General features: G+C 41.3%; 1 protein-coding gene across 6 annotated transcripts in view; it reads left to right on the top strand.

Moving 5' to 3' along the window:
• The window catches only part of greb1l (GREB1 like retinoic acid receptor coactivator), a 41,267-nt gene that overhangs the window by 20,896 nt on the left and 4,703 nt on the right, over nucleotides 1–15,668 (top strand). For 2 of the 6 annotated variants that reach the window (XM_062428475.1, XM_062428474.1), the window contains exons 3-28: nucleotides 364–547; nucleotides 1,209–1,382; nucleotides 1,632–1,808; nucleotides 2,036–2,212; nucleotides 2,349–2,471; nucleotides 3,919–4,041; nucleotides 5,129–5,266; nucleotides 5,395–5,520; nucleotides 6,044–6,181; nucleotides 6,852–7,037; nucleotides 7,172–7,471; nucleotides 7,598–7,726; nucleotides 7,924–8,058; nucleotides 8,423–8,623; nucleotides 8,791–8,971; nucleotides 9,551–9,740; nucleotides 10,834–10,970; nucleotides 11,156–11,498; nucleotides 11,880–11,995; nucleotides 12,127–12,359; nucleotides 12,764–13,329; nucleotides 13,659–13,758; nucleotides 13,913–14,059; nucleotides 14,224–14,363; nucleotides 14,560–14,721; nucleotides 14,911–15,115. In XM_062428475.1, the coding sequence (XP_062284459.1) occupies nucleotides 367–547; nucleotides 1,209–1,382; nucleotides 1,632–1,808; nucleotides 2,036–2,212; nucleotides 2,349–2,471; nucleotides 3,919–4,041; nucleotides 5,129–5,266; nucleotides 5,395–5,520; nucleotides 6,044–6,181; nucleotides 6,852–7,037; nucleotides 7,172–7,471; nucleotides 7,598–7,726; nucleotides 7,924–8,058; nucleotides 8,423–8,623; nucleotides 8,791–8,971; nucleotides 9,551–9,740; nucleotides 10,834–10,970; nucleotides 11,156–11,498; nucleotides 11,880–11,995; nucleotides 12,127–12,359; nucleotides 12,764–13,329; nucleotides 13,659–13,758; nucleotides 13,913–14,059; nucleotides 14,224–14,363; nucleotides 14,560–14,721; nucleotides 14,911–15,115 (4,828 nt within the window). In that variant the 5' untranslated portion in view covers nucleotides 364–366. The other 4 variants (XM_062428478.1, XM_062428477.1, XM_062428476.1 and 1 more) reach the window with 4 other exon arrangements.

The raw sequence follows: 15,668 nt of genomic DNA, 5'->3' as shown, positions 1-15,668 counted from the left end.
ATGTTGAACAGGTTTGAATTTTGTGATCTAGCAAAGACACTTCCAGTGCATCTGGTGTTTCTTTGGTGAAACGGTAATTTAAAGGAGAAGAATCTGGCTGAAGGCTTTCTAATAGACAAGCATTGTTGAACTGATGTATAATTTTAGATGATAACATGATTACACAAGCCTACAATGACCTGATCCTTCAGAGATAAAGCTGTCCTTACATGACAAATAAACACACTTGTGTAAGATCCTAGTTGCTTGTTTTTCTGTCTGTAGTCTACCGTTCTTACATAAGGAACTAATCAATGAATGGAGATGAAACAGTACTGTGATTGTGCATGTTTTGCTTATCATTCTGCTCTTCTCTCCCTGCAGATAATGGGGAATTCATACGCTGGGCAGCTGAAGTCTGCTCGATTTGAAGAGGCTCTCCATAACTCTATTGAAGCATCTCTGCGATCTAGTAGTGGAGATCCACAGCCCATCTTCACACAGCTCTACCTGGAGCCGGAGCCGTATCCTGGTAACATGGACGGTAGGATCAGCAAAATCAGATCAGGTTTATAGCAGTGCTTTTTTTCCACAAACACTGCTTGAAATAATTAACTTCAGGTTCATTAGGTCAGGTTCACTAGGTATTTTATAATCTTAAAGTCTGCAGTAAAACTAAGTGAAATATTTTTTTAAAATAATTTTCAATTGAAATTACTGAATGTCTGCCAATCATGTGTATGTTACTTTATTTGTTGACATGATAACCCCTTTTTTCCATGCAACATTGATTTAGATTCTATATAAAAATATTCACATATTTCACATTTGATATGAATATTTTATTTATATTCATACCCGTAACTAGACATTTAATAATATTGAGTTAAAGCTCATATTGGTCATATTGTTGTTTTAAACATAATTTAGTAATGCTTTATTTTATGGCTATTTAATTTCTCAATAATTTCCTGGAAAGTTAAGTCAAAAGAACCACATTATTTTGTTCTAATTATAAACCAAATATAAAAAAACATTGCATGTTGCACCAACTAAAAGACAGTTAATTAAAATGTATTCATTAACTTGACATGCACCATATTGTGCCTATAAGTAGTATCAAATTACATATTTCTTTACAGGAATCTTGGAATTTGTTAGAGATTTATGGGCAATTGAAAGAAAGAGATATCCATTATAATGAAAATCTGATATAATGTCTCCATCAGACATAAAGCCGAAAGCTGAGCTCCATGGTGGTGAGCTGCCGGGCCACGAGCTGATGAATGGCCACTCTTCCAACGATCTGGAGGAGCTGGAGGACGACGATGACTCAGACAGCAGCAGCCCTCCACTTCCCTACCTGCAGGGCCCTGCACCAGACGGCTGCTGCACACTGGATGGTAATACCCACACACACAGGCCTTTGTTTGGACTGTAAAATCTCAGCTCATATCTAACTAGTTTTCTTTTTATTAGGGAAAAAAGAAAACATTTAATTTTAAAAAGGATTTGATTATACAAAGTATTGTCTGTGTTTTTTCACCACTTCATAGATAAAAATGTTGGCTGCACAAATGTATCTTAGTCTTGCTTAATTTTTAATATCACAACTGACTGATAGAAGGAAAAAAAACTTCCTTCCTCCTCAGGTTTCTGTCAGGCCGGCAAGGATCTCCGCCTGGTCTCCATAGCAACAGAGCCCATCGAAGTCCCAGCAGGCTTCGAGCTGGTCGGTGCCAAGTCCCCCAGTGTCCCTGAGCACATCCTGGTGTGTGCCGTGGACCGACGCTTTTTGCCTGACGAGAATGGGAAAAATGCACTTTTAGGTCAGTCTGAGACGAGAGCAAAGGAGACAGATAGCATTATCACGTTTTTAGTACCATGGACACACATTTTATATATTAGCAACAGTTTTTTGTAGGATATATCATTAGAAAATATTAGACATTCATCATCCTATCCTATTACCCTTTTTACTGAGCAGCCTCTACTGGTCATATGCTAGACTGTGTAAAATAATCTTGTAATTTCACTTTCATTACTTTACTTCCAGGTTTTTCAGGAAACTGTGTGGGCTGTGGGGAAAAGGGTTTCAGATACTTCACAGAGTTTTCTAACCACATAAACCTGAAGTTATCCACCCAGCCCAAGAAGCAGAAGCACTTAAAATACTACCTGGTGAAGAATTCTCAGGGTGCTCTGTGCAAAGGACCCCTCATCTGCTGGAAAGGTAAAAACACTTTTCAAACTTGTATTCATATTTCACTTCTGTCCTGCAGTGCAGTATTTTCTAATGATTTTGTAGTGTTACATACTGTAAGTCACAGTTATTACTCAGTTCAATTTTTATGTGTGTCATTTCTCAGACTGTAAAACCCGTCAGTTTCCTAGCAGTGCATCAACATCCAAACCCAGCTCGTCCTCCTCTCTTAGCAGTAAAGAAAACGGAGGAACCAGCGGACACAGCTCCTCTCCCTTTTCCCTCTCAGGTGAGCCTGCATGCAGCAAAGATGTCTGTATTGTGAGATTTTATTTTATTTTTTAAGATTTTGTCTGGCATAGACACCTTTATTAAGCAGTAGACAGACAGGAAACATGGGAGAGTGACATGCAGCAAGGACCTCCGACCGGGATTCGAACCGGGGTCGGCTGCGTATATGGCATGCGCTTTAACCACTGGACCACCTGCACCCTTATTGTGAGATTTAATGATCTAGTTGTGCTGTTTGAAGAAACATTCAAATAGCACTTGTAATGTCCTATATATATAGATTGTAAAGATTAATTGTGTCAGGGTCAGGTGGTATACACTGTCAGGTTTATGTTGTTGCCATAGAGACAGGTTATCCTAGCTAAGCCATGAAATGTATTTTATGAGCTTAGTCTGAGGCATAAACCACATGCTGCATTCAGCTGTTGATGAGTCAGTTCGTGATGAAGAGGCTGCTGTGTTGTTTGTGTTTCATCCCATTTTGTTGTGATGATGGTCTGACACACATTTAGGTAGCCTACAGATATTTTATCAATATCAAAACATCTGTTTAGTAGCTTTGAAGTATTGATGATAGTTGATTCTGTAATGTTTTTAAGGCTATCTTACACATTTGAGCAGCATAATTCAAGAACATTACTTGTTTCTGTCACTTTCATAATGGGAAATGCAGAGTAAAGAATTATCAACAGTGAAAGGTAATAACAGTCTGTTGAGATAAACCAGCTGCTAAAGTGTGATATGACTACAAGACAGACTCTGCTTCTCTTCAGGAGATGTTGTTTTTCTCTGACCTCTCACAACAAGAGCTGCTGTTCCCTCTTTGATTGAAAGAAGCTCTGGGGCTTATGGTATTGATTTGTTCTGAACCTGGAAGCTGCCTGTCAGCAGCAATCTCACACATTAATGTGTTAGGCAGCTGAGCTGGGGGGGGGGGGGGGGGCTCGTTGTTGATGTAACTCTTGCCTTATATTTCATGACTGTGACCTCCTGCCAAAGAGGTTGGTGACATTTGCTTGGTAAGTTAGGAGGTTAGACACTGTAACATGCACCTCTCCTGCTCTCCAGATGTGTATACATCAATGTTTAATGAAAAGGACAGTTATAGTGTGTTTGTTATTGTGCAATAGGGGTTGGATACAGACACAGATGAGTCTGTGTATTTAACATTGGTTTGATACTAGCATGACTGGTCAAACAACCAGTCAGAGGAATGGTGGGTGGTACAGTTGCAGTGTGAGTTTTAAACTAGATTTTGTGATAAGGGAACAGTGTGCACCAGCATGGCACAGAGTTTGTGAGTATCATAGATCGATACATACATACATACATACATACATACATACATACATACATACATACATACATACATACATACATACACGGATGTGTTTTTTCTTGCTGATTTTCTTGCTTACTTGATCATCTTTTGTTTTTATCACCAGATTCTCCACCCACTAGAACGACGCAAGTGTCCTCGGTCTTTTTCAGCAGTCAAGACCTCAGCAGAGATTGCAGTTTCCTTAAACCTTTGGCCTCCACACCTGGAAACAAGACCCTACCAATAGGTGAAGCTCTTTTTCAGTACACCTGTATTTTCATGGTGTTTTATCAGCTAATTACTTTGTCGAATTACTTTACTTACTTATTAACCGTCCCAGCTCGAAGATAACAAAGACGATAACATACACTACATATATTTTACTTCTGAGTAACATTCAGGCTTTGACATTGGCATTTGCAAAGATTTAGATGCTGATAAGTTTTTGCCTTATGAAAGTGACACTTACATGGCCTTACCCTTATGCTGAAAAAGGTTGCTTAGCTACAGGTTTTTTTTACGTGGATCAGCAGCATAAGGCAATGGAGCAGTGGCTGACCATGGAGCCAAGATTATCCTCTGCTATGGCCTCCTTAGACACACACACACACACACACACACACACACAGACACACACACACACACACACACACACACACACACACACACACACACACACACACACACACACAAACAAACACATACGCACACACACACACACACACACACACTCACACTCACACACACACATAGCATGCATGCACAAACAAATGCACGTGTGTGCACAAAGTATTTACACACAAATCAATACTGAAGGAAGGAATGCTGTAATGACTTTTCAAGGCCTTGCTATCCATTAGCCCCTTTACAAGGTTGTGATATTGACAAGCAAATGCTACACATGCCAATCAATGTTTTAGTGCATTGCATACACTGTGAATATGAGATTGGAAATTGTCCGATACAGTCTTTGGCAATAGATATTCAAGTATATGAATTCAATAAGCCAATGTCAGTACTGACTCATTTTTATGTATTGCTCAGTCTCTGCAGGCAGTTACAGTTGGGGAAAATACATATTTGTACCAATAACTGTATATATATATAAATGTATATGTATATAATATGTGTGTGTGTGTGTGTGTGTGTGTGTGTGTGTGTGTGTGTGTGTGTGTGTGTGTGTGTGTGTATATATATACACATAGAGAGAGAGAGAGAGAGAGAGAGAGAGAGAGAGAGAGAGAGAGAGAGAGAGAGAGAGGAAAAAGTGCAAAGAAAGAAAATAAATAGTATGTATGAACTGTATATATATCTTATTGTATGTGTGTTTCCAGTACCCACAGCTCTGAGGGTGAATGGGCCGACTAATGGACTGGGTGTTGATGGGCGTCCTCCCTTACTGAGCCCCTCCCAGGTCTCCTTAGGGCCTCAAGGTCAGGGATATCGCGCTGCTGACTTAGGAGACAGTCCAGGTAATGGTCTCTCTTCTCCTGAAGAGATGGTTGAGTAATTTACTTATGTGTTCATGATCACATTTTTTAAGTGCCCGAATTTTCAAGTATGACATTTTCTATGTGTGTTTTGATGTTTCGATGTCCAGTGTCCTCTGCCATGAACTCTGGTCCTCCAAAGAAGCGCCACCGGAGCTGGCATCCCAATTCATTAGTGCCTGTCCCACCGACAGCCGTCCCTGTGCCAGCTATCAGACCAATAATTTGTTCTCCAGGTCAGTTCCAGAGCCCTATCAGCATGGCTCTTAGAGACATAATTCGTTAAACATGAGTCAGTGTGACCTGTGTTGTAAATTGACCCTCTTATTTGGTCTTGATTTTAGCTCATTTCACTGTCTGTGCATATGTGGGTGTGTGTGAGGTGTGTGTCTGTGCGCTGAGTAGCACAGACTATGTTGTTTATAACCCCCTCTGCTCATCCCTGACGTTATCTGGTTGTCAGGGATGATTCACTCTGCGTCTCCATGGAGATAGAGCTGGAGACTTTATTGTTGAAATGGTTAAAAATTGTATCATTGAAGAAGATTTCTGCTACATCATGCAATCAGAGTTATATGTACGACCATCATTCCAAAAAAATTGTCTGTCCTGTTTTATTTTCTTCCAATTACAAAATGGCCACAATATAGCAGCTACAGTCCTAATCAGTGTTTTCTTTAAAACTTGAGCTGTAATTTAGCTGTAAGTGACTGCTAAGTAATCCTTCTATTGACATGCTATTCTTTTATTTATAACCAGGTTCTGTATTAGGAGTGTCCTCTCCTCAGCCACCGGTAGCAGGAGTCGTTCAGCCCCAACCTGTCACTGCTGGAGAGACGGTGATCATCCCCGACAACCTGCTCAACTCTTCAGGATTTCGGCCTGTCATCCTCATTGGTACCAGATTCTTTCAGTGATGTGTTATTTTAAAAAGAGCGTCATCCGGCAGAGCCCATGTATACAGTGTCAATCCATGTCAGAAAAAAGTTAATCAGAATCTGTTTTACCTTTAAGTAGAATAAAGTAAATTAATATTTTTTAGTTATCCGGGTAATGATTATCAGGAATCAAACCACCAATTAGAAAAACAAAGTTATATAGTCTTTTAAGAAAAGTATGAGTTGTTAACTTTATTTTACTTTTTTATCCTTTTTACTTTGATGCATCAAATCTAAAAGCTTGTTTAACTCTATTGAAAACCCACCTAAACTGAGTTCATGTGGGTTTACTGTCCATTATTTCCCCCATGTAGTGACACAAGTAGCGCTCATTCAACAAAGAGCTGTAATATGGTAACAAAAAAACAACAAAAACATACACTGTAAACAGAAAAATGTTATACATACCAAATAAAAATAGCTGTTTTTTCTGGAGCCTATTATTTTATAAATCCCTTCCCTATGAGACACATGGAGACTCTCAGCTGATCACACTTGTTGAACTTGTGTCCGAAAAGCCAACTTATATGTATTGTCTGTAAAACTCACAGTTCAGAAACTTTTAGAAAGTTTAATAATATTTCTAGACTCTATATTTCAGTTGTATGTATGATTACTTTTCTTCTCAGGGCATGGCACTTTACCCTATTTTTATGGGAACGTTGGGGATATAGTAGTGAGCCCCCTGCTGGTCAGCTGCTATAAGAGCAGCCAGTTGACAGAGAAAACCTTGGAGACCTTGGGCCTGAACAGCAGCCAGCTACTCAGTGTGGAGACAATGATTCTGCTCACTTTGCAGTATCTTGCACGTTTAGGTAAGCAGTAAACATATTGTGCCATTTGTGTTTTTACTGAAATGTTGCATGGGAGCGGTCTTATTCATTAACACAGAAATATCCCTGAGAAAAACAAACATCTAACTTTGGTATACATGATTGTTTTCTTGCAGGCTCGGAACAGATTCCCCTGCGGGAGGAGCTGGAGCAGATTGTTTTGAAAGCCATGCTGTGCTGTCCCGGGGGTCCCGCCATCTCCCCGTCCCAGCTGCCCTGGTTGGCTCGGCTGGAAGCCAGTGTCTCTGGGGGCAGTGTCCAAGTTGTGGTTACCCATAACTCTTTGGGAGAGGGCATTTCTGAATCGCTGCGATCTCTCAGTGAGGCTCCTCACCACCAGCAGTGCCTGCCCACATATGTGGTCATCATATGTGCCTCTAAAATGAGTGGCAATGAGTTCTGTGTACTGGTTTTAGGTGAGTTTTACAGCCTGATTGCTCCATTTCAGAATCTGGTGTTAAACTTATACATCTAATGCATTGTAACAAGATATGTCTGATGAACTGGCTGTAATGTGATCTAAACATATGTGTTGGACACAGGAAAGTATCAAGCACGGGCCTTGGCTGAAGGCATGTTGACAACCAACGAGTTTCTGAAAGAAATCAGCTATGAGCTCATTACAGGGAAAGTCAGTATCTTGGCGTCACACTTCAAAACCACATCACTAGGTGAGCTCCATTCTGTGCTTGTTGTCTGATGAAAGAAATGATCAAATAGGTCTTCATTTTGAAGAAATTATATCACCAATATTCAATATTCCTAGGTTGATAAAAGTGACATCACTTCTAAAGATTTATGTAATAATTGTATTTGCGTCAGAGCAATAGCAAAGCTGTGGGTGACTATGGTGACTGCTTGCTTTTAGGGGACAATCTGGACAAGCAGCTGGTTCGATACCAGCGCAGACGGAAGGGCCAGGTCATCCAGCCCTTCCAGGGCGATGTCACTGACCACATCCACTCCCAGGAGGCTGCCAGTATGTCACCACTCTCAGACAGAGGTTAGACCAAGCTATGATGCTCACTTTGCTAAACTGAACTGCTTGGCTTCCATTTCTGGAGCACTGGTTAAACTGTTTTGTTTCGGGGGGTTTTACCGAGCTAGAAGAATATAAGGAAGGCATCAATATGCTACTGAATCAATGTGCTGTTTGTTGTTTTACTGTTGGGCTTCATTCCAACTGTACTGATAGTACAAATGTGACATTTATCTTTTTCAATGGTAGCAATTATCTCCATATCCAAACCAGCAGAATTAGGTTCACTGTGGTTTACTGTGGTTAAAATATATGTTTTCTATTTTATTCACAATTACTGTAAGTTGATGCTATGTTCTTGGTTTTATCTTTTTTTGTTTCCCTGTAGCAGAGCTGCTAAGTAACGTCTTCCAGATCTATCCAACCCAGCTGAGTGTGGCACGGAGCCTCCTCTCTCAAGTGTGCTCCATTGCTGACTCAGGCACCCAAAACCTCGACTTGGGGCGCTTTTGTAAAGTAGACTTCCTAGTTTTGGTCCCACCTTCTCATATTCTGGTACACCAGACGGCACAGCGCATCCGACAATCAGGTATGTGACCCCCTAAACGTTTATTCTACACTGCAGCACAAACTAAATGTTGACTTTCCACAACTTAAGTTTTGTTTCAGTAAGTTGTGACTAAAAGTTTCTATGAAATAGTTGAGCCTCATCCAAATTCATTCATTATTCCTTGTTTGTTTTGTTTTTTTGCTCAGGGGTGCTGGTGGACCTGGGTATCGAGGAAGTGTCCTCAGCCCACCAGAAACCCGACAAGTACGTGGTGCGTCTGGATGGTGACGTACACGCCAAGATGGAGGCCTTCATGAGGAAAGTCAAACAGAACCCATACACCTTGTTTGTCCTCATCCACGACAACTCGCATGTCGACCTCACAAGGTAAGAAAACACACACAGAAACACGTTTGCTCTGCTGATAATCTCTGACTGTGTGAAAAGATGAGATGTTATGGCTGCATATCTAGCCTACTCCTGATTAAAACAGAGAGGAGAACAGCTGCAAGGAAGAAAGATCAAATACAGAACACATTCTATAACCTTGAATTTTACTCAAATGTCAGTCAGATCATATGAGATCTCCATTTTTATTTATACTTTTTAGACATGGTTGGTTCAAAATGAGGTTTTTCCCCCCTTTTGTACTGAAGCTTTTGACATTTATCAATTCTCTGATGGTTGCTACTGCTGCTCATGCCAAGATTCTCTGTTTGTTCCAAGCAAACCACTGTTTTCCTTGCCAGAAACATAAAATAGATCACTTCCTGTTTTCCAGAGTATTTTTCTTGGAAACAACCTACAACACACTGGGCAGTTTATGGCAAATGTAAAAGCATTCCTCAACCAAGTCCCTAGTGAAGTTTGAACTTTGCTAATGTGGAATAACAAGCATGTAAAATGTTACAAACAACTATAATAAAATTTGCACATCGCAAACACTTTGCCCTGTTTCTTCTCCAGTGCTCTGTCAGGCTCTGTGTGTCACGGGGAGCTGCAGGGTCTGGCTGACCGGGTGGTGAACTGCCAGGAAGTCTTGGATGCAATGAACCTGCTGGTCCTGCAGGTCAGCTGCTTCCCCTACACCCTGCAGACCCATCAGTCCCGCATCAGCATCCACAATGAGGTTCACTGGCCATTCAATGAAAGTCTGGTGAGTATTATTAGCGCAGTGGATTCCAGAGTTGGAAAGTAACAAATTACATTTACTCGCGTTACTGTAATTGAGTAGTTTTTTTGTGTACTTAAAAATCTGTAATTTTACTTTTACTTAAGTATGTTTTGTGTGAAGTATTGTACTTTGCTACATTTTAAATCACACCCATAACTGAGTAAAACGTTTTTTATAGCAAAGGGGATCGTACAGCATCACTAACCAGCATGATACAATAATTATGAATAATAAACATTCATAAATTATTGCAGCCTGTGACAACCTGGCAGCTAGCTCTCATTGCGACATATAAACTCTAACACAACAGAACAAAATCACATATTTATGGGCAGGACAGCATCAGAAATGAGAGAATTGAGCGTATGGTGCACAGGGGCCCTTGGTGCACAGGGGGTGCACAGCCCTTTTAACCGGGGTACTTAAAAGTTTGGTCTTCTTTGGGTCAATTAAAGAAAAGTTATTGCTCCTGTGACCTTGACCCGAATTGATTTATAGATTTGCAGTATGACTGTTGGTTTACAGCAGGGGCAATTGTAGGACTAGGATCAAGCCTTTAGAGGGGCTCAGCTCCTAATGAGAATTTGCGATATATTCCATTTTGTCATTGAAGTTGAATTTGTAAATGTATACCTTTACCTTTAATTAAAACAACTAGTTAGAGCTTTATGGGCCATCACCTTGTCCTTTTTGAACTACAGTGATTCCTAAACTTGGGTCCGGATCCTGGGCCCTCTAAAGGGACATTAGGATAAAAAAATGTATGGATATTCCTCTAACCTTTGTTTTTTTAAAATGTGAAATACTGGTTAATGTTACCTCTTCAGACCTCGTAGAATTACTCAAATAATTACTTTGTTTCACTGACATCATTTTAATTGGTCACAATCCAAACAGTTGAGAAACACTGGATAAGAGGTCAGATTATGATTTGTAAGCATTCTCTCAGCTTTTAGGCCAAACTCACATAGGTATGTGCTTTCCAACACTGATGCAGTAGCAATGTTATAGACAATCGGTGTACCAATTTATCTCTTCTGTGTATTCACACTCATGTTGCATGATTTTCTTCCAGCAGGGGGAGCAATCTCCTAATGAGTTGGTCTACTTTGGCCTGAGGGACTACAGCAGCTCCCTGCAGTGGGGCGTGGCCAGCCCCATTCTGCGTTGTGATGATGCATTTGAGAAGATGGTCCACACTCTGCTGGAAAGGTGAGCATGGAGTCCATACTGAAATCACATCAAATCTTTTAGATAGCTCTCTGTCTTTTTGAATAGACTTTTAGTGAAAAGTACCAGATGTTATAATCATGTCCAGAAACCACAGCTGTTCCCAACATTACAACAAATATCATAATCCCCTAAAAACTGACAAACTCTCTTATTTCTTATCCCAGACATCCCCACCTGCACAGCATGGTGATCCGCAGCTACCTGCTGATTCAGCAGTACACTGAGGCCATGATGGCCCTGACCTCCTCCCCATCCCTGAGAGATCATATAACCCCAGAGACTCTGGCCATGGTAGAGGACTTGATCAATGCCCCAAGCAGAGAGGGCTCTCAGGGCCGGGGCCACATGCTGTTGGTCCGTGTCCCCTCACTCCAGCTGGCCATGTTGGCTCGCGAGCGACTAGAGGATGTGAGGGACAAGCTGGGCCTCCAACTGTGCTTTGCCGTGTTGCTGGGAAGCCCTGCATCTGAGCTCAATCTGCCCAGAAACTTCACCAGCCGCCTCAGGGTGAGAATTACATGAAACCAGAGTCGCATGAGTCTTTCCTTTTATTGTGTTTTTCTCCTAAACATTTTAAATATTTACACAAAGTTACTGCAACATGTTTTCAGAGAATAAGATCTGCATGTGAAACACTTAAGTTCAGCAATTTTTGAATAGATATCAGGATTTTGACTTTATTCTCGGAGTTTGCTGATTTTTCTCAGACTTCTGACCTTAATCTCTCATAATCTTTTCTTAGACTATCGAGTATTTTCTTGAAACTTGTTTTTACTTGCACATAATCCTTTCTGTCCACACAAACCTCATTTAAACCATCATGAGACACCAAAAATCTTTCCTTTCATCTGTATTTTTAAGTAACTGTGTGTTGTGTTTTGCTTGCAGGCCTGGCGAGGCTGTGACAACGAAGACTGGGTACCGCACACTTATGAGGATCTGGAAGGACTGCCCTGCATCGTCATCCTCACGGGAAAAGACCCCCTCGGAGAGACGTTTCCCAGGTAATCTGTTAATTCACAATACACTGCAGATGGACAGTTTAGAATGATTCTGTTTGGCTCATCTATAATTCCTGCTGGTGCGCCATTGCCTCATTTTCTCAACAACAGTCTTCACATATTTGTCCTTCTAGGTCTCTGAAGTACAGTGACCTGCGTCTAATTGACTCCAGCTACTTGACTCGCACAGCCCTGGAGCAGGAGGTGGGTCTGGCCTGCACCTATGTTTCCATGGGTGTCGTCCAGGAGCCTAAGAGGGCTATGGCCCCTCGGGAATCAGATGGTGAGAAGGCCACCACCAGCTTGAACGATGGAGATGAGCTGGAAAGACCTCAGAGCAATGGCAGTGCTGCAACCAGAACCTCTGGTGAGTCCCTGACTCAGTGAGATACTAGATCTTCAGATTAAAGATGCAAACACTCCAAGTGGAAAGAAGTTAGCTTCTGCAAGTCTGTAAACTGCTTTGTATATTATTAACAACTTGGTAAAATTTAGAGAAAGCTAGTGTTGTTCCACTGACATGTGCACATTAGCTTGCTTCACTAGAAAGCAAAGTGTGTAGAAATAGTAATTAGCAGCAGCATCCTTTTATAGGAAATGTGCTCTCAATTTGGAGAAAAACTGTGCACAGTTGTTTAAAGTAATCATACCAAATTATTAAATTTTGTGTAAATTAAAATCTTAAAACTTTGTATGTCTAAGTAATATCTTGCAAGTGCACTTCATGTTTATTAATTATTCACATTTTACTCTCTTCATATCTTCTTTCAGGCTCTTTGGCAGAGAATGGTGTCACTTCATCTGACGTTGTCGAGTCTTTTCAGAAGCCCTCTACCTCTACTTGTCCACCTGAAGGTGCCATCACCTCGGATGTGGGCACAGTGACACAAGGCTTCAAGCAGGAGTGCGATTCCCTCGGAAGCCAGATCTCCTCCAACTCTTCCAAAGCCTCCAGGGCCCCTCCATCCCTTTATTCCAGCTCCTCCTCGTCCTCCCTCTCCCCATCTTCCTCTTCCACCCAGAGACCCAGCCAGTCCACACAGTGCGGTCGAGAACCGAGGCCTGCCAGAGTGTCACCGCGGACAGTCATCATGTCACGAGCAGCATACAACCTGCTAGCAGGGGAGTCGGGGAGCCAGCTGAGCTCCTTCTCTCTGCTGCCTCATGCAGATGTGTCCTGGAGCAGTCCGCTGAGACCTCTGAACACTCACGACCTCCAGAGTGCAGAGCAGAGCGTTTACTACCGCCAGTGGACCACCGCCAGGCAGCATCATGCCGATTATGAAGCTCCACCTGTGCCGCATCCACGCCGCCTGCTACTCAGTGGACCCCCACAGGTAACAAAACACAAGTACTTATTTTGGATGATTGTATCCTGCATCACCATATATGTGTATAGAATATAATAAAAAGACTTCTATAAGAGATATAATAAGCATGCGCTCTAACCACTCGACCACCTGCGCACCGGCCTAATGATTATATTTAATTGTAGTTGGCTTCATAAATGAAGCAAAATGCCTGAATATTATTGTGGAATTTATTGATTTTTTGTCAAAACCATTGAAATTAAATCAAGATGTGTCATTATATGCAATTATTTATGCATCGCTGGATGTTAAGTGTTATTCCAACATAACAGGGATTATTTCTTGTCCTTTGCTAGGTGGGAAAAACCGGTGCCTACCTGCAGTTTCTCCGTATCCTGTTTCGAATGCTCATCAAACTGTTGGAGGTAGATGTGTATGATGAGGAGGAGGAAGAAGGTGAGGATCATTTGGGCTTAAATGTTTCATTTGTTTGGATTCATTATTTAGGACACGGTAAGTACATTAAATAATGAAGAACCAAATGTGAAGTTGTCTTTTTCAAGAAAGTTCATTTTTAATGATCACCCTTTAATGTTCCTCCAATCTTCAGAAACATCTGAGGTTACATGTCCAGCAAGCAGCCAGTGGCCTGACATTGAGGAGATTCGAAAACTACCATTTGACCCCTACCCCAGAGACTCAAAATTCAGAAAGGCTAGCCCTGTTTACTCTGACAAGATGCCAAAGTGCTTGAAAGGTAAGTTCATATATATAATATGCAAACACACAACATAGGCCCTCGCAGATTTGAAACATTTCAATCTGCCTTTGTAAATATAACATTTATGCAAATATGATATTGTTTAAACAAGCTTATCCTGAAGTCATAGGTTGAATATGTTTGATTCTTGGTATCTGCAGATTTTAAACAAGAAGGAGAGATCCAAACAGCAGCCAAACGAGAGACCAAGTCCATACGTCTCAGCAGGTTTGCAGCTCACAATGCCTTTCATCACTGTGAACAGTGTCACCGCTACTGTGAAGCCGGCCCTGCCACACAGGTGAGTGCAGTATGCAGGCTGAGGCACTCATCTGCTGCTCTGTTGCAGATGTGTACATACACATACCTACTGTACACTCTCACCTATCAAAATACTTTGACACTTGAAAGCTTTTTACTCTTTGCAGTTATGCCTAATGGGGCTCTCCGTGTTAATAATGCATTTGTATTTGTCTGTGTATGTGTGTGTGTTATAGCTGTCAGAGTGCACCTTCCATGCTTTCACCTTCTGCTCCTCCATGCTGGGGGAGGAGGTGCAGCTTCAGTTCGTCATTCCCAAAGCCAAGGAGCAGCACTTTGTCTTCAGTCAGCAGGGCAGCCACCTGGAGAGCATGCGCCTGCCTCTGGTCTCCACCAAGGTTAGTTTATAACAATGTATACACAGTATGTGTTAGTGTCAGTATGTGCATATATATATAGAGAGGTTCTGCTTGTTCATGTCTGTAAGCCACAGCTCATAATCAGAAATCAGAAATTCGAAATAGTCTTTGATTTAAACTAGTCACATTTTTGCTTTTCTCTCTCTCTCTCTCTGCCTCTGTCTCTAGGACCCTGATCTGTTGAAGAGTCCAATCTTCACCCCAACTACAGGACGCCAAGAGCACGGCCTGCTCAACATTTATCATGCCATGGAGGGCGCCACTCATCTGCATATTTTGGTTGTCAAGCAATTTGAGATGCCCCACTACAGGAAGTACTGGCCCAACCACATCCTGCTAGTCTTACCAGCTATGTTCAACAATGCTGGAGTTGGTGAGTGATGTTTGTCATTGATCTTAGATGGAAAAAAAACTAATAAATTAGATTTTCCAAGTGTTTTACTGTTCTTAAAAGATGCATTTGAATAAGGTTACATATGCATCACCTCATACTTATCTCTTTGCTGATAATGGAGGATTTATAACAGTCAGTGAGCCACCATGGTTATATATCCATTACAGTTTGTCATGTTGTTTACAGTAGGTAAAAGTTTAAATGCAGTCTTAACCAATGGGAGAGAGCCATAATCATCTACAGTGCAGTGGTGTGATTTGTAACATGGCCAATAGAGTGTACAGCCTTTCAGGAATGGGTGTAACTACCCTTTTACCAATTATGTTTTATCATGACCCAGAGTTTCAATCTGGCCGCCTGCCAATTAGTTTTTATTGTCAGGATAGAACCAATACACTTTGTACTGTATATTCAAACATTGTTTACGTTGCACCATGTAACTTACAGCCTTTTCTTAATTGTTAGACTTCAGTCTATTCTTAATGAATGCACACACCATGCAAAATTGAGTGTTCTTAACTAAAGTAATAAG

The sequence above is a fragment of the Scomber scombrus genome, chromosome 11 (genome assembly GCF_963691925.1).
Source record: "Scomber scombrus chromosome 11, fScoSco1.1, whole genome shotgun sequence".
Taxonomy (NCBI): domain Eukaryota; kingdom Metazoa; phylum Chordata; class Actinopteri; order Scombriformes; family Scombridae; genus Scomber; species Scomber scombrus.
This window is presented reverse-complemented; position numbering and strand designations above follow the sequence as displayed.